Source organism: Neolamprologus brichardi, unplaced genomic scaffold (assembly GCF_056152115.1).
Source record: "Neolamprologus brichardi isolate AB-2024 unplaced genomic scaffold, ASM5615211v1 NODE_ptg000032l+_length_1147064_cov_1, whole genome shotgun sequence".
Lineage (NCBI taxonomy): Eukaryota > Metazoa > Chordata > Actinopteri > Cichliformes > Cichlidae > Neolamprologus > Neolamprologus brichardi.
In genome coordinates, this window is record NW_028270039.1 from 844,544 (window position 1) to 864,434 (window position 19,891).

General features: G+C 41.2%; 1 protein-coding gene across 1 annotated transcript; it reads right to left on the reverse strand.

Moving 5' to 3' along the window:
- Positions 1-17,343: 17,343 nt before the first annotated feature.
- On the reverse strand, positions 17,344-18,567 carry LOC148095936 (uncharacterized). The gene is made up of 4 exons (XM_087836961.1): positions 18,508-18,567; positions 18,061-18,330; positions 17,786-17,930; positions 17,344-17,504 (listed from the first exon to the last, which is right to left on the reverse strand). The coding sequence occupies exons 1-4, from the start codon at positions 18,565-18,567 to the stop codon at positions 17,344-17,346; spliced, it is 636 nt and encodes a 211-aa protein (XP_087693087.1).
- Positions 18,568-19,891: the final 1,324 nt, after the last annotated feature.

The window sequence follows — 19,891 nt, forward strand, 5'->3', positions numbered from 1 at the left end:
TATAGGTTTTAATTGGATTGATTGATGAACAAGTAATTGGCTGGATAAAGTTCATCATGCAGGCTTTAAAATTGCAACCCGACAGTTATAATGGGTCACTAGCAAATAAGATGGATAAGCTAGCAGCGTTAGCCCAGAGTCAGAAGAAGTTCTGGGAGTGTAGCCTCATATGCTTCACTGAATCATGGGTCCACCAGAATATTCCTGATGACAAGGCTCCACTTCTCGGGCCAATAGGAACAGCTCTGCGAGAGGTAAGCAGAGAGGAGGGGGCTTGCTGCTCTTGTTAACAACCCACGGTGTAACCCTGCTCATATCCTAATCCAAGGACAGGGGGTTAGGGTTAGGGTTAGACATTGACCTGCATGCTGTTTGACTCAGGCCATATTATTTGCCCAGGGAATTTAGACACATGATCTTGGTGGCTGTCTATATTCCTCCTGTGCTAACCCCCACAGCTTCATGTGACATTATTCACTCTACCCTAGACTGCTTACAGATTCAGCACCTGACTGCCTTCCTCACTGCCAAAAATAGGGCCGTCAGAGCGGGCAACAGAGATCAGAACAGGAGGGCAACAGACAGAGAGAATAAGGACAATGATAGGAGGAAGTTGGGGCAGAGACCCCAGCAGATAAGCATGAGAGTGGTCTCGAGTGGCATGAAGACATGACTGGATTCAGGCCATCCAACAGCAGAGGAGATGAGGGTGATGAGCTGAATTTGTTCTGCAACAGATTCAACACTGCAATTATTGCTCATCCCCTGACTTAGCTGTAGTCAGCATGCAATCCACAGACATGACGCTTTCTATCCCTGTTTGTCCACACAGCACCACAGCCTCCCGCGACAGTCCTGACACCCATCTATCATTTCCCTCATCACCAAGTTCAGAGACAAATGAAAACACTCCACTCAGGCCAGTTTGCAGGACCAGACGGGGTGAGTCTCTGTGTCCTCAAAGCCTGCGCCCCCAGCTTTGTGCAATCGTCCATAAACTCTTCATGATGAGCCTGCAGAGGGCCCCAGTGCTGTGCAAAGCACCATTCCTGTACCAAAGATGCAAGCCAGAATCAGAATCTTTTTGTCATTGTGCTTTTCGAACAATGAAAGTTGTACAATGAATGTACAATAAATTAAAGAAAAGGATAAATAAATAAATAAATATAGTATATACAAGACTGTACATAAGAATGAACAAGTGAGAATACAGCCGCTGCACAGTGATGTTGTTAGAATATCGCACAGTTGAAGGTTGTATTTTCACAGTGATTTATCCCCCGAGTGTATTTACTAATGCAACAGCTCGAATGTGTATGTGCTGTTTCTCAGTCTCTTTATTTTGGCCTTGATTGTCCTGTACCGCCTTCCTTAGGGTCTCAGCTGGAACAGGTGGGATGCGGGTGGGATGCGTGCTTCAGGATGCTGCAGGCTTTCCTGTGGCGGTGGGACCTGGACAGCTCCTCAAGGGAGAGAAAAGCACAGCCAATGATCCTCTGTGTTGTGTTGATGACCCTCTGGATTGATGCTCTCTCCTGAGCAGCAAGGCTGGCAAACCACACTGGGTATGTCAGTGTACTTTCAATGGAGCACCTGTAGAAGGACACTAGCAGCTCATTGGCTGAGGTGTTGTTCTTCTGAACCCTTAGGAAGTGGAGTCGCTGCTGTGCCTTCTTGATCATAGCTTTAGTGTTTGTTTTCCAGGACAGGTCACCACCCAGGCCGGGAGCCTGAAGTCAGAGACCCTCTCCACACAGTCCCCATTAATGTGCATGTTGAGGGTCAGACTTGTTCCTTCTGAAGTGATTTCTTTATTTTTGTGGTGTTGAGGACCAGATGGTTTCGGATGCCCCATGATGACGTGCAGTAAGACTGCTGATGTGCAAATCTTATACAATTCTTCTTCTGACGAAGTTGTACTTTTGGATTTTCTTACTCAGTTAGTATAGTATAGTAGTATATAGCATTTGTATTTCTATTTTATTCTATTGTATATATTATTCTATTTTATTTTATTTTATTCTATTGTATATATTATTCTATTCTATTCTATTTTATTCTATTGTATATATTATTCTATTTTATTCTATTTTATTCTATTGTATATATTATTCTATTCTATTCTATTTTATTGTATATATTATTCTATTCTATTCTATTTTATTCTGTTGTATATATTATTCTATTCTATTCTATTTTATTCTATTGTATATATTATTCTATTCTATTCTATTCTATTGTATATATTATTCTATTCTATTCTATTGTATATATTATTCTATTCTATTCTATTGTATATATTATTCTATTCTATTCTATTCTATTGTATATATTATTCTATTCTATTCTATTCTATTGTATATATTATTCTATTCTATTCTATTGTATATATTATTCTATTCTATTCTATTCTATTCTATTCTATATATTATTCTATTCTATTCTATTCTATTCTATATATTATTCTATTCTATTCTATTCTATATATTATTCTATTCTATTCTATTCTATTGTATATATTATTCTATTCTATTCTATTCTATTGTATATATTATTCTATTCTATTCTATTCTATTCTATATATTATTCTATTCTATTCTATTCTATTGTATATATTATTCTATTCTATTTTATTTTATTCTATTGTATATATTATTCTATTCTATTTTATTCTATTGTATATATTATTCTATTCTATTTTATTTTATTCTATTGTATATATTATTCTATTCTATTTTATTCTGTTGTATATATTATTCTATTCTATTCTATTTTATTCTATTGTATATATTATTCTATTCTATTCTATTCTATTCTATTGTATATATTATTCTATTCTATTCTATTTTATTCTATTGTATATAGTATTTTATTTTATTTTATTGCATTCCAGTGTTTTCTAATTTCTGCTACATAACTTTGCACTTTTGCTGTAACAAAACAAATTTCCCACCTGTGGGACTAATAAAGGTCATCTTATCTTATCTTATCTTATCTTATCTTATCTTATCTTATCTTATCTTATGACAGATTTTCCACGTCGTCTCTGTGTGCAGACTCATCTCCCCCCGCGATGAGCCGGATCAGAGTTGTGTCGCCTGCAAATCTTACGATAGTGTTGGATGGGTGGGTGGAGGTGCAGTCGTGGGATAAGCATCAAACTGCTTCTTCTTTGTTCAGGTGGATTATTTTTCAGGGGCTGTGGTGCGTTTGTGACTGTGCTTCCGACGCTCAGCTCCTGATGGACTTTGCAAGCTGGGGAATCAGGGAAAATGATCAGTAGTGGGAGAAAGGGAATGAGAGGAAAACGATCACTTATGCTGCAGCTGGGAATCTTATCAAGTTCCTTGATGGAAGGTTAAATGGGCATGGGTCCCTTTGTGCTTCCTCCAGATATCTGATTTAATCTGATTCCTTGCCTGTAAAATCCATTCATTAGAGTCCATTAGACGGTTATCTCTTCCAGGCTTTCTTGTTTGTTATTCAGCACATTTGTGCTGTTTTGTTCTGTTTACTATTTTATGTTAGAACCATGGTTCCCAAAGTGGATTGCTGTGAAGATATAAGCTGCTGAAAAACACTTCTTTTTACTTTTATCATTTGTTATATTATTTTTAATGTTTTAACATTTTCACTGTCAAAGAAGTAGATTTACCTTCATATTGAAAACTGGAGTGGTAGTTTGCACTGCTGCCTCACAGCAGTCCTGGCTCGTAGGTGTGCAGCTTAGTTTAGTTTCTCTCTGCTCCAGATTGTTTTTCCTGCAGGCTCTCGCTTCCATGTTGGTGGAGCTTTGGGGTTTCTTGCTCTTCAGTCAGACACACTTTATCTCCTTCATCAAGGTCAGTATAAAAGGCTGAGCCAAAGCTTCCAGTCTCAGTAAGACAGCCTGCCTCTCATGAGTGGTAACATACCTGTTGTCTCATCTGTGTATTTCTGCTCTTTTCTTTTGTTTCCAGTGCGCCTCCTGCTGACTAAAGCATCGGTTCATACTGCCAAGATAAACAAGTTCTCATTCCCAAACAACCCAGATCACTAAGTGCCAATATTCACCTGGATTCCAACGTCTACCCTCTGGAAGTTTCTTTGTGTGTATTTCTCAAGTATCCAGCTCATTCTGACCATGTTCACTGTCATGTCTGACCCAGATCAACTCTTCTTTCTTCTCTGTAGTGAACTCCCCCCCGAGTGAGCTACCTTTATTAATCTGCCCCTGCTCAAGCTAAATAAACATTTACCCTGTGTCTTGCTTGGCTCAGCGCCACCATCTGGGACCTTTCTATGGGAAGTTCTCATCCTGTCTGCATGGATTCACTCCGGCTTCCTTCCACAGTCCAAAGACATGCAGTTAGTGGGGTGAGGTTAATTTAGCAAATTGAATGTAAGTGAACATTAACAGCACTGATCTATACTTATATTCCATGATCACGCCAGAATTCTTAACCCCTTAGTAAAAAGTCCAACCCCCTGTGTTTAATAGCAAAGCTTATCAGTGACGTCTGAGAGGCATCGAGCTACTGGTGCCTTGTTTGCTTCGCTGAATCTTTCCTGTTCCTAATGGCTCAGTCCTCATTTATGCCACATGTTAACGGACTGCCAAATACTTCAAACACTCTTCATTCATATTGCACCTATTATGCATGCACAAAGCCACTGAGGACAGTCTGCTTTCTCTGTTGTGCCCTCAGAAGAGGCCAAAGAGAGATTTGATGAATGAAGCCTGTTTACTTTCCCTTCAAAGTTTTCTTCCTCTGACGGGCTGTTTTAAACCCTCGAGGGTACAAGCCTCTCTGACTCCTTTAAATACAGGTTCCTCAGCCTACACATGTTGTATGGAGGCCAGACACACACACACACACACACACACACACACACACACACACACACACACACACACACACACACACACACACACACACCACAATAGCAGCAGCACCAGGACACTTTGAGCATTTGGTCTTTAGCTTTTTCTGTGATAACTGCCAGATGATGAAACTATGAACGGGGCCCTTGTGGTCTCACAAACTGACGGATAGACTGATAGAACTGCTCATTAAACCACTGTTGTATATGAAGGAGCCAGGAAGCAGGCTAATTTGCTGGAGTAGAATGGGCGGGGGTTCTCCAAAGAATAATTATCTGATTTCCTGGCAAGTAAAGGCTCCTTTCTTTGTTTTTGGAGCTCCTTCAGTCCTGTGTCTGACTGTCCATGCTAAAAGCTGAATGTCAGCTAGAGGTTAGGTCCTGTGTGTGAAATATTGTGGGGAAATCAAGCTTCACCCCTCTGTATCAATAGTTGATTGATACTTTTTGTCACTCAAACATTAAATCTGGAAAATGACCGAAACTGGCACCATTGTGAGGTCAGTTTCATGGTCCTCGTGCAAACTGCAAACATTTTAATCAGTGGCCCAAGTAGCATTCAAAGAGAGTTGGGGAATGGCTGCAATCACAACATTGGAAGATGGTGAAAGTTTTACCTTTAGGCCCCCGACTCCTCCACTCAAATGTTCGTCCCCGCCCATGATTCGTCCCTGAAGAGTGACCACTGAGCAGCAGATAAACAGACTGCAGAGTTGGCCTGACGAAGTTAGCTCTTCTGTGTTTAGCTAGAGGTTATTTGTTTTCCACGGTGTATAAGTCATGGCAATCCATCACTTCACAGCGTATACTATATTTATGAAAGCAAATATGTTGCAAAATGCAGGGGTGGAAGTAACGAATTACAAATACTCTCGTTACTGTAATTAAGTAGTTTTGTACTTTTATTTTTGAAGTGTGTAATTTTACTCATGCTTGAGTACAACTTACACCATGTAATCTACTTTTTACTTATAAAATCAAAAGTCGCTACTGAGTACGCCCACAATTTGAATTAACATTCAAACCGTTCATCTGCATCTTTGCAGCCAATAAGGCCGTGCAATCGCAACCGTGCCAACTAAAGATGTAAGCAAAGAATAAACTCAGCAGCAGGCACAGGTGTCTAGAGGTACTGCATGGTGGAGTATAAACTACTTTATGAAGATTTGGAGACAAAGAAGCCAACATGGAGACAGAAAACAACACTGTCAACTGAGAAAATGATGTAGAAAAGACGGAGGACGAATGCCGTGGCCGTACCTGGAGGAATTTTTCATGTACAGAGGAAGAAAAGGAGACAGCGTCCAGATGCAGCGCAAACTTTGACCTCTACAGTGATATCAGCTTACAAGACTTCAGCGTCTAATCTAAAAAACCACATTGAGGTAAGAGCTTTTACAACTATACGTGCACGATATTGCTTTCTGATGTTTCATGTGTGTTAAGGTTATTAGCTTGGCTAAGATATTGTCACAGCCATTGGTTAGCCTGATATGAAAGACGGAGCTAGCTAGCGTGCCTGCATGCGTGGATAATTGAGCTACAATTTGCAGGCATGTTTTAGCTTCTTATTTGAACCACCGTCATTACAATAAATTAAATCTTTAGTCATTTAAAACTCACAGGCCTATATTAAAAAAATGGCACACAGTGCTGAGCTGCATCTCAAATTAATCTTCCAGCTCTCAGTTGATATGTAGCACAGCCCCACTGATCAGTTGATCAGTATCATTGGCCTGATATTGGTCTTTCATAGTGACATGGATTTTAATCAATATTTTTCTTAATCAGATTTTTTTGAATTGTTTTTATTTGCTACCTCTATGGGCAGCATTTTTGTGTATGTGATCCCTTTTCTAAATTTAGGTTTGGTAAATAAATAGATTTTTAGGACCTGACTGATAATAAAAATTTTAGGCTGATACTGATAAAAATGAGTTAATATGTTTAGATCAGGGGTCGGCAACCCTGGGCATGCGTGCCACAGCTGGCACGCAAAGGGTTAACTGATGGCACGACCATAGCTGGACTGGCCATCGGGCATACCGGGCATTTGCTCGGTGGACCAGTGACTTTTCTTTTCTTTGTAACGGTATAAACACTGAGAGGTGGTGGATTGGCCGGATGCTGGTCGGTGTGTAAAAATAACTCAGTTGTTTGGTGGTGGCTGTGCCGATTTTTCTGTGAGAACTACTGTCTAAACTTAGCAAGCTGGAGACATCAAGCAAGTAGTGATGGGAAATCCGACTCTTTGTAGAGAACCGGCTCTTTCGGCTTAGGTCACTAAAAAGATGTGTCCTTGTGACATTTTTGTCCTCTAAAGAAAGCTTTTGCTTTTGCTGTTTTTTTATTCATCAAATGGTCTGAAAATAACAGAAGCTATTCAGTACTATGCTATGCACGATTGGAATAAGTTTTAAATAATTTGATTTATTATTTATTGGATTTTATAACACCCGTTGTCCTCGTACAACAAAGTATAAAGTGTTGCAAAGGGCAATATTTTCACACCATACTGCTTTCAAACATCTTTGATCTTGGATCACTGATGTGCAGTGTTGGGCAAGTTACTTTAAAAAAGTAATTAATTATAGTTACTAGTTACTTCTTCAAAAAAGTAACTGAGTTAGTAACCGAGTTACAAGATTCTAAAAGTAATTAATTACTTGAAAAGAAACTATTTACTTAAAAAAGTTGAACCCTCTGGGGTCCACGGTACAATTGGCCACTTTTAACTACTTTTGATTTTCCCTCCACATTACACCTTTAAAAATGTTTACTTTGCCTTGTTTGGTATCATTGTTTTCAGCACAACCTCACGTGTCTGAATTTACAGTCATGTTTTCATTTTGACAGACTGTATTAACACAATTCATCTAAAATCAGACAAAAAACATAAAATCAGAGTAGAAAAAGTTATATTTTTACTGTAAGAACCACAAACATGTTTATTGAATCATATTTCATAACTTTAAATGAAATTATAAATTGGCAATTTGAAAATCATATGCACAAGTTTTGCAAACAACAAAGTTATTTGCAGCCATTTACCTTTTACCCCCCCCCCCCCCTTTTTTTTATAACCATTTCAAACTATTTACAACCATCAACCATTTATAACAATCAGCTGTTCTGCATTTAATACGATTCCACACAAATTATTTGTGCCACTCCAAATATTTCTGTCCACTATAAAGGAAACATCACAGCCTGATACCTGCAGGTCTGACAGCAGCAGGTGTGTCACTGCTGTTTCTACCTGGAGACAGCAGTCGCCTCATTGTTCTGACACACAACACAAAACTATCCACAACACTACACACTAACTACACACTGCAAACACGCTAAACGTCACAAATCTCTCACATGTCAAAACCCGCCCTCTCTCTTTCTGTTTTTCTTCCTCTCTCTCTCTCTCTCTCTTCCTAAACAACCAAATGTCATGTTGCCATATTATTTTTGATTGGTCGACATGGTGCACAAAAGGGCAGGTTTTTTTTATTATTATTTTGTGATAAGCAGAAAGTGCTTGCGAGCACAGTTCTTAGACAGTAAACATGACGAAACTATTGAGGAAAAACGCTGCGTATATCTTGTTTATCATGACTCTGGTTTTACGTGGCCTATCAACACAATTAAAAACTGGTATATACGCATATGGAAAAGTAATAGAAAAAAACTTATAAGAGACTTGCATCAGATGTGGCCTACTTCATATACTGAACCATATCAGGCTTCTATGATTCACTCATGAACGTGGCCACTTTCATATATTGTTTTAGGAAGTATCCAAAACAAGTTTCCTTTATATAATGTTTCTAGGGATCTTATATCTGTTTTCACTCTTTATGCTTTTCATACAAGTTTCACACAAGACAGACACAAACTTTATAAGATTTATATATTTTTTATATCTTTTCCATGTGGGTATCACCTTGTTGCTTTGTCATCTTGAAGTGGTCATGTGATCGGCTTACCACGAGTACTTTATTCTTCCTCAGTCAAACAGCAGCACTCATGCAATTGTTTTGCCCCCCTAGCTCCAGGTGTTGTGCCAAAAAGTGGTCGTCAGGCAGAAAGTGATTGCCGCCCGCGGGAACGCGCAGCTGCTTAATGCTGTAGCGCCCAGATTACCTACAGCTACTTCCGTGCAACTGAGATAAGATGCAGAAAGCTGAAGACAGCTTCAACCGTCTGTTTGTTGAAAGATATTAATGCGACCGCATGTTCTTGTTAGTAACGGTAACGGCGTTTTAACAATAGAAATAGTAGTTAGTAATCTAATAGTAATTAGATTACTCGTTAATGAAAAAAGTAACACCGTTAGTAATGCCGTTACTTGTAACGCTATTATTCCCATCACTGATGTGTGCGGTCAAGCAAGCCTCCACTGCACGGGAGGCTTGTGAGCTGTGCAAAGGAATGACCAGTAGAACAATGCATATATTGTCCTCTAGTATAATGAGGAAGAAGTATCAATGATCAGGAGGTCCTGTCACAGTACTGGGTTGTGAGGCCCAGGGTTTGAGTTTTAATGCATATTTTTGTTACAGTTTAACTCGTCTAGTTGATTCTAGGTTGCAGTTTAGTCCTTTGTTTCTTAGTCCCTGTTATGGCCCGTCTAGGCACGGCCAGACCTCACCATAAAGGGTGATCCATCCCCGTCCAACCCCAAGCAGCACGTCACACAATGAATACTTTGTGACAGTGATTTATTTACAATGAGTGAAGTTAAACAAAGCAAGGGAGCGAATTATAACTTCAGGGTGAACCCAAGGCCAAAACACCAAACAAAAAGTAGCCTATCTTTCCTGTTTTATTTTGAAAGAGTCTGGTGTTCTTTGATCATTGTAGTTAGTGTTACTGTGTTGTTATTATGTTTCATTCGAGTCAGCTGTGTCCTCATGTGTCTCCACTTCCCCTGATCACCTCATGTGTGTATTTAAGTCCTCAGTCCTCCTTTCTTCGGCGTTGCGTCGACTGTTTAACTTCCCCCGTGTTATGTCAGGTTTCAGGACTCTGTGATGGTCATTTTCATGTTGCTTACGTGTATATGTTTCATAGTTCTTTCTTGTTCCAGCACAGAGTCCTTTTCATAGTTGTCTAAGTCATGTGCATCATTGTCACCTTGTCCTAGCCTTCCCTGTTGTCTGAGTTAAGTGTCAGTTCTCAGTTTTCCCAGTTCAGCTTCTAGTTTTGTCTTGCCTCGGTGCTTTCTGTTGTTACACATTAATCAGCCCAAATGGCTCACTTTCAAGTTCAATACTGTCCCCTCGTCTGTGTCTGCACCTGGATCCTCACACTCCCACACTTGACAGATCCAGGGTTAGAAAAGAAAGAAAATACTGTCAATATTTAGAGCACATGCTACCCTTTCTCTGAAAAAGCACATCACCCACCTGCAGAAGAGGAAGAAGGCTATGAAATGAAGAAGAGTGATGAAGAATCTGAACTCTGTTCAAGTAGGTTCTCAGGCATCCAGGACATGGTAGTCTGAGGAGCTTGGAAAGTGACTGGGCTTCTTGAAGTTTGTTGAATTTTCAGAATGTGAAACTGAAATAGAAGATGTGTCAGAGGACTACACATCTTTCATTTCAATTATGATGAAGACAAAGAATCAAGCAGGAAAGAGGAGTCAGCTGAGACAGAGGAGTATTTGCAGTAATGTGAGGAAACACTGATCTGGTCTTCTATCTTCCCAGTGTCAGACGATGCATGACTCTCTCATGTGCCTCAGAGAAAGACGATCTACCACAGTCCAAGCACATGTGCCAGGTCCCATACTCCTTCAGTGGCTTTGCTACTCGAGTACTGAAAGCATTACATACAGTGTATTCTGCTTGTATTCTGCCTTTGAACGTTTACATGCCAATGGATGCATCAGAGACCAAGTTGGGGTTCAGTAACTTGCCCAAGGACACCTTGGTAAGAACTCCAGACTAGATCACACAGAGATTGAACCAACAACCATCCAATCAGCAGATGAGCTGCTCTGCAGCCAACTCAATGACAAACAAGGACGGACAACGAGAGAGGAAGAAAAATGGATCGAATGCAGCTGTAGGCGTATGTGGGTGTGTTGATTCTTACTGCTGTGCATCCAGTAGAGTCGCTACGGCCAGTTTATGACATCCTGAGTCTGGGAGAGAAGTTTTAAAGGTGACACAAGATTAATCATAGAAGCACAAAAAGGATATAATTTCTTGATAAAGACACAATAGATGATCATCGTTCATGACACAAACGTGCTCCCATCTGAGGTGTATGGAACAAGTGGGTGTTTCTCCTGCTGTGATGTGAGATCCTGGTACTGATGTGACTGTATGAGCACCACGTCCCCTTCAGAGGACTCTGTCCAACAGAACATCCAAGTAAACCAGGGATGAGATAAAAACATGGGCAGCATGTGATGCAGGTCCAGCTGTACATGGAACATGCTAGTGTACGATGGCAAACCATTACCATACGAAACATTTCGTATAAATGAGGTTTTATCAGACATAAATTTGAAATGGAATAAAAAAATTGTGTCAAATGTTTGAATTAAGTTTTAATTAAATGTGGGGGGAAAAATCAAAATTAAAGGTGAAAAAAATGAAAAATGAAAGAATAAAGTTACGTTGAAACCAAGCACACCATTGTTGTTCTTGTGACATTACCAATAAGTTTGATGTGTCACATGGCCCTCTTCCTATTGAAAAAACAAAAGTTGTATCCAAGATGGCCGACTTCTAAATGGCCACCATGGTCACCACCCATCTTGAGGAGTTTGCCCCTCACATATACTAATGTGCCACAAACAGGACTTTAATATCACCAACCATACCCATGTTATTACGGTGTATCCATATAAATGGCCCACCCTGTATATATGGGTCCTCCGTAGGCCTATAGAAAAACCCGGACATTTTAATCAATCTCGAAAATCCCCCGAACGCCCCTGACAGAAAGTAAAAAGTCGACATGTCCAGGGAAAAGAGGACGGTTGGTCACCCTACTCCAGGGGTCGGCAACCCTGGGCACTCGTGCCACAGCTAGCAAGCGAAGGGTAAAGCGATGGCACGACATGCAGTGAATTAATCTGAGAAGGTGTATTTAAAAATAAATATCTACGGCTGGGCCACCAATGCACATCAGTTGCGTTCTTCTTAATGACAGTATTTAAGCTAACAACCTCACCTATTGGTTTCACTTGTAATTGACTAAAAATTACACCGATGAGAGGGATGTTGATAGCTAGCCAGTCCTGTGAAATATGGCCTCAAAGCAAGCGAAAAAAAGATAATTCCCAGTCTTTTATGCCAATTTGGATGGAAGACTGGGGTTTTGTGCAACAGAAAGATCGTGCTGTATGTGCCCTTTGCTTCGACAGTGTTGTTTGCCGAACCTCCATCAAAACATCAAAAAACCTAAAGGGATGAGGCAGAAAAGGTTGAATCAGTTACATGTGCTGTGTCAAAATTTAAGAAGCAAGCAGGTACTCAAAGTTTTTACAGCTGCTAAACATCATTGAACTGAAGCAAGTTTTTGTGTTGCTGAACATGGAAAGCCGTTTACAGACGGACAATTTAGATGGCTTAGCTGTGGAAAGGTTATCTCACACTGGCAGAAAAGGGGCAAAGCCATCCTGAACTCGGAGACGTGAAGTGGGTTGTCAAACTTTTCTTTCTCACTAATATAACGGGACACCTCAACGAGCTTAATCTCAAATGGGAGGTAGCAGGACAAACTGTTTTATATATGCGCGATACGTGGGAAGCTTTTGTTCAAAAACTTGCAGTTTTTTCAAGTGTTGTTGAAACTTCCACGTTCCACCACTTCAAACGCCTCAGTTAGCTGTCTGCTCATCACAGCATCAGCACCACGGAAATACACGGATACATCCAAAGACTCAAGACAGAATTCACAATATGTTTTTGGGACTTTAAGGCGTTTGGACCAATGTTTTCTTTTCTGATCAAACCAGAAAGCTTTAATGAGCAGCTGGATTTCTCTCTCTTTAACCTGCTGGACACAGAGGACATCGAAATGCAGCTGATTGAACTGAAAAGCTCGACTCTGTGGGGGACAAAGTTTGCAGAACTATGCACGCACGTATAGCTGACACGTTTAACTGTCTTCAGAACATTGCAGACGCCTTATTGACAATATTTGGCTCTACATATCTGTGAGAGCAAATTTTTTCTCACATGAAGAGTGTCGTCAGGCAGCCCTCTAAATGCTGGACACTCGCAGACCTGTGTCTCTAAGTTAGCGAATCCCTAAAGATGAATATTGTGAATATAATTAGCAGGTGATTCAACAGAGTATGATTTGGCAACACGTTCTCACTCCCTAAGCGTAATATTTTATGCTAGGTAACAAATCGTCAACATGTTACGCTTTCGGGTACCCAACACGTTCCGAAATGACGAGATCGGAAAAATGAGAAAACATGAAAACCGTTTGGACTCAATCTACACATGTTCTTGTTTATTTTCTTAAAATCGCTTTGGAAAACACTCTGTTACGTCATTACAGTGCTGGTTAAGGCTTGGAATAGGGTTATGGTTAGGGATAAGGTTAGGTTTAGGGCTGGAACGTCTATTACCGCGGGGCCGTCATTCCACTGCAATTCAGCCATAACCCGGCGCGTACCATAAGAACGCGGAAGGTCACCTTTCATTGCACCATGCAGCTGAGTCATGTGTCTCCACAGCAACAAATCACAGCAAAGCAGGGAGAAGGGGGTGGAGCAAAATGTGTCTCAGTGGTAGGAGTGATGTTCTGTAAACAGAGCTGCTTTTTCATGCAGTTGCATTGCACCTAATTTCAATTTGAAACTTTTGCCTGTCCGCCATTACCTGCCCGAAACCGGAAGTGATGTCATTTGTGCGGAAATGTAGGTTTTTTTTACCATCAGGGCCTCATGAGCCTATACTGGTGTTTTGTTTTTTTTTTGTTTTTTTTTGTGTCCCGTTTGGATCTTTAGTCATCAGAATTGTTGTCTTAAGGCCAAGAAAGATGCCAAGCGGATTTATTTTATCAAGTGGATCATCATGGCCGTATTGGTCTATTTGATTGACCTTTATTATAATTATGTATTTATTTTATTTTCGGTTGCTTCAAACGGGACAGACATGACTGGGGGATAGGACAGGGAGAAAGAATGAAAGAAAGAGAGGGAGAGAAAGAAAACCAGAGGGGAGAAGAGACGGTGAGAAAGGGGGGAAGAAAGAGAGAAAAACAAACAAAACACCTGATCACCTGTATGGAGAAAAAAAAACAGAAGAGAAAGCAAACAAAAAAGAGCAACATAATAAAAACAACACCATCACAATAAACTAGCTAACAGTAAATAACAGTAGATACTAAATATTACAAGTTATTGTGCAGCGCGCAAGATCAACAGCGCACAGTGTGCTTTGAGGCAGCAGCCAAGAAAGGTGTAGTTTGTGTCTGTGCACACCTGTGTGAACACCTGTGTGGATCAGCACGCTTGTATTCCAAAGGTTTCTCCATGTACCGACCTGCTAGGGGGTGTGGGGAGTCATAGCCCCGCCCCCCAGGGCATGAAGCTGGTATGGATCCAGGCCCCAGACATCCAGAGGCCCCAGAGTACGAGGACCCGAGGAGGACCACCAGGGGGGGCAACGGTGCCACCCTCCTGGGAAGAGCTGAGGAGACCCCCAAACGAGAGGTCACCCAGCAGCCACGGAGCAGAGGCCAGAGGGGGTTGCAGTGGCGTGCCCGCGGGCTCCGCCGGCAGCCAGCTGTGCCAGAGAGGACCGAGCCTCAGGCCCAGAGGCCGGAGGGCACCCCACCCCCCGGAAGGGGCCCAGCTGGGCCACAGGTACCAGGCCCCGCCAATTGGCCACCAGGAGTGAGCCGGTACATACATGAGCGCCCAGCCCCAGACGACAAGAACCACCAACCCACCAACATCTGAGGGCATCAGCCACCGGCAGGGAGTGTGGTGAGGGGAGACAGGCCTCCGTACTTTGGACAATTGTCCAGCTTTTAACAAGCATGTAATGATTATATTTAAATTAGGTGGTCTTTTTTTAAACACATGTCTCTTTAGGCCTAAACTGACAGTGCCAACATTCAGACACACTAGTAGATGCTGTTTTTAATACTATATGTGTTAGTCTAATTTGGTTGTATGGGGTCTACATTGACCCTCTGTGTTTTGAGTTATTATGATTGCACAGCCATTAAGGATCAAATCAGCTTCTGACAAATGTTTTTTCTCCCTCTGCTTGCTTCTTCCTGTCTTTGAGGCTCGGGATCAGCACTCCTGCTGTTGGACAGAAAGACATCAGTAAGTATTTTGGTTTTCCAATATATCAGCAACTGTCAGTGACATTTATATTAATCAGGCTGAACTTTAATCATACTTTAGATCAGCCTGTTTTATTGTTTTATTCGTGCTTTGGTTTGGGGAAGTTGTTTCTTTACTGATCTTTTCCTGTCTTCTGTCATTAGACGTGAGATGTGACTGCACTATGCTGTTGCTGGTGACTCCAGTTAATTCTACAAGACATGATGTGTAAATAAACAAACAACAACAGTTTGTCTGCATTTCTTGAAAGATCACATCCCCCAAACTTAGTTTAGAGGGTCTACACTGTATATAGTGAAGTCTGCAAGTTTTCTAACAGCAACATCTGTTTTGTGCCCAAATCATTTTGCACATCATTAGAATGAAAGTTATTGGCCATGTTTGCATAGCCCTTTTTAAAATGATGCTTTCGTGGCATTATTGTGTGTCGGGTGGGGGTCAGGGCTATCCAGACTGACAATTGGGACATTGAATGTCACCTCTCTGGTGGGGAGGGGGCCTGAGATTGTGTAAATTGGAGTCTGTTTTATACCAAATGCAGAAAAAATGTTTTAAGAAAGCAATTAAGTTCATGTTCCAAAAAATATGATTGTTTGCTTGCAGGACACCAGGAGAGATGAGTCCTCCGTCACAGATGGTGTGGTCAGTGAAGATGGTCGCCTGCAGGTTCAAGCTCATTGCATCTCCAACCCACATCCACTGCCACTGTACTGAAGGGAAGTTAAAGACCTTCTTCTGCACTTACATTTGGATCACCTCGATCCGTGACAGTCATTCAGGCAGTAATGCCTGGACTGGAAACAAGCATCCTTAAAACATTACAACATTCCAGCTCCTGTGTTGGAATGAAAAACAAATGTGTTTAAATCAGAGACTGCACTTGTGACAGAACAATATTTTAATTTGATTATATAAGTAATGTAAGTACAAAACAAACTAACCTAAACTTATTTTCAGAATAATTACATCTGAGACTTTGTTTCATTGTAAGATTATTGGGCGATCGTGGCTCAAGAGTTGGGAGTTCGCCTTGTAATCGGAAGGTTGCTGGTTCGAGCCCCGGCTTGGACAGTCTCGGTCGTTGTGTCCTTGGGCGAGACACTTCACCCGTTGCCTACTGGTGGTGGTCAGAGGGCCCGGTGGCACCAGTGTCCGGCAGCCTCGCCTCTGTCAGTGCGCCCCAGGGTGGCTGTGGCTACAATGTAGCTGCCATCACCAGTGTGTGAATGTGTGTGTGAATGGGTGGATGACTGGATGTGTAAAGTGCTTTGGGGTCCTTAGGGACTAGAAAGGCGCTATACAAATACAGGCCGTTTACCGTAAGATTATAACAGTGATGGCAATATAATTGTTTGTTGTTCAGCAGAACAGTGTCCAGTATGTTGGCTGTTATACTTTGTTGTGTTTGAAAATAAAAGTTGATTTTAACATCATTACAAAAAGTGTTGTTAATTATTTTTAATCATATTCAGGTTACCACAAATTGTTTTTTCATTTAGTTGAACTTGAAATGTTTGTCAGTAAGTAAAAAATTAGGATTGTACAGTCAGAAATATCAAGTTATTTTTAATACTGCAGACTTGCAATGAATAAGTTGTCCTAACAGTCATCTTACAGTTTTTCTCAGATGCTAAAACACATTTCACAAACATTTCCACCATGTTGCCCAATGTCTAAACACAACACCCTTTTCTAAAGCTCCATAAACACAACCACACCTTCCCACTGCAGAACTCAAACTTTCACACCAAAAGAGCAGCTCGAAGCTTTCAAAAATGTAAACACATCATTACACACTACAGCAAAACAATTGAAAACACAATGCTCAGTTTGTGAGAAGGTTCTTTGTTTCATAACTGCCGATGCATATTTGTAGAAACCACACAGGATCGTGGTAGATCTCTGCAGAGGATTTAGATCTGTGAGTTTCATATGAAGAGTATAAATCTATAGAAAATCCTGCATGTACGTACACTACTGTAACACAACTCAATGCAACAACAGAATCTGTTGCACACAGCAGTACTCCTGAAAACATGATCAGGGTGTGAAGTTTTTTTTATTTACGTTATTCACACCACACACACACCACAGTCACTGTGCGGCATCGTGTCGCTGAGCTGCATCGGGCCACATCACCTCATGCACATCGCACGCTATATTGTCTCTTGCCAGGCACTGCGGGAAAAACGCCCTGGAATGGCGAATCCATTCTTGGAAGGCCTCTGCTGGGATGTCAACACAGCTCCATTGCCCTGAGGAGGTTCTCTCTTGTGTCTGTCATAAACCTTCCATCTCCACGATGAGAAGAACTCCTCTACAGGGTTCAGGAAAGGGGAGTAGGGTGTCAGACAGATGTTTAAAAAGTGGTCACTGTTGGTGGTGAACACTCTCTGATTTGGTTTGTTCTGTGGAAGCGGACATTGTCCCAAATGATCACATAAATGTGATGTGCGGGCCCAGGATGGTGTTGTTGGCGGTGCAGGAGGATGTCTTTCAGCTCCTCTAGGAAGGTGAGGAGATGTTGGGTGTTGTAAGACCCAAGGACAGCATGCCGGTGGACAAGCCCCTCCAAACCCACACAAAGGGTAATATTACCCCCCCGTTGGCCAGGGACCTCAGTGATGGCTCTTTGGCCAATGATGTTACGGCCTCTTTGCCTTCGTTTCTGCAGGTTGAAGCCAGCCTCATCCAGGAAGAGGTACTCATGAGGTCTGTCCATCGCGTCCAGCTGTACTATCCTCTGTGAAGATGTGAAAGTGCACAGGTGTTCAGAACAACAGTCAATCAGGTAGCACAGGATTGTGCAGAAGTAATGTAGGCCACTGAGCAACACGGTATGTCCACTAACTGTACTGTGAACATATACTTACTTGCACATGCTCGTAACGTAGGTCTTTGTGTCGTGCAGAGTGGCGCTCAAAGGGAACCCTATAGACCTGTTTCATCCGCGTGTTTTTGCGCCGGAGAACTCGGTCTATTGTGGCCAAGCTGACATCGTCAATGCTCTCAAAGTTGACATTATCGGCAATGACTTTGTCTCTGATCTCCCGGAGTCTGATGAGGTCGTTCCCACGAACCATATCCACAATGAGGGTTTCTTGTGCCGCTGTGAATATGGCAACCCTCTCACCTCTATGTGGCTTTCAACTCTAAAGAAAGAAACGTGTTGTCACATGTGTTACAGTACAGTCTGATGTGAAACCGATAGACCTTCACAGGTTTGTAAAACTGTATTGTGACAAAGAAAGCGATCGAGTACCTGTTGTGTTGTCTGAATGCCCTGATAGTGGCCACGGTGACCCTACTCAGGTTTGGACTCTTAGTCCTGCTTCAGCCATGGTCATGACACGGACGATGACGCGGTCTGTTGCTCGCATCTCGTCCGTAATGATGGTGCGAGGTTGTCTCGCTCTCCCTAAAATAAAAAAAATCACATTAGCATGGTGAGTCGCTAATCCGAATATCAGTTTGGTTTAAACAAACACAGGCAGGGCCAGCTCTTCTCCCTCCTCTGCATCGAATTCCTCCTCCCCTGACACATACATGTGGTCACAGCATTAACAACAGGTGTCTTCAATGTTGAGTCGTTGTGTGTAATGAATGACGCCAGGTGTGTTCGTTGTGTTCAAATATTGCTGACTGACACGAGCTTTCATTTGACAATATGAGTTCTTTTGCAACTTGTGTTTTAGGAAAGATGTGTTTAGATTTATGACAACGGAGGATTGACATGTGTTTATGATATTGGTGGCTAGATTTAGTAAATGTGACAACTGGTCTTTTGGTTTAGAGGCTTTTGTGTTTTAGCATTTGAGAAAAACTGTAAGTCACCTTTACTTTACTTTTTTACTTTACTGTTTTTGAGGCAACAAGTTTGCATAGTTTTTTTGAGTTCTGGAAACTAAATAGGTTTTTACTGTGTACTCAAAGTGAATAAGTTGCCTTAACTTAGTCATCTTAATTAAACTTTACTAAAAAAAAAACAATTTTGAGTATTTTTTTATTTTGGGAGTTTGCATATTTTTTTTGAGTTCTGTGAACTAATTAGATTTTACAGTTTAGAATCAAAGTACATAAATAAATAGAAGGGTTAGGGGGTTAGGGTTAGGGTAACCTCCTAACCCTGTGCTGTAATTCCACTTATTGCACAGATATGAACCAGCACTAGCAGACAAGGATGCAGCCTAAGAGGAAACCAACACCTACCATCGACTCCATTACCAAGCATTTAAAATAATAATCCTATTGTCCTGAAGTGCGGCTCCCGCCTTTCTAAGTCCCAAAATGCCATATATTTATCATAAATGTATCAGAAGATAACTTGGCACAAGAAAAGAATGCATGAAGAATTGAATGTGACGCACTGATGACCATAAAATCCTTGGTGTTACAAAAACAATGCACAAACTGTGCATTCCTCAGTGCTTGTGTTCATAACGGGGATATCCTGCTGCACCTTCTATTTAAAGATAAACTTCTACGTTGCTGACCTCTGCGGCTTCCACTTTATTTGTACTTGACCTCTTACGCAGCCTTTACACTGGATGACTGGGGAACTATGAGTGATCAAAAATGATTTCATTTACAAAGTCACCAATAAATATACAGACATATAAAAAATAATGTTTTAGAAGACTTAATGAAGTCCTTTTGTTTCCAGCAACTTGTGCAACCCCACGTCAGAAAACGTTGGGATGGTAT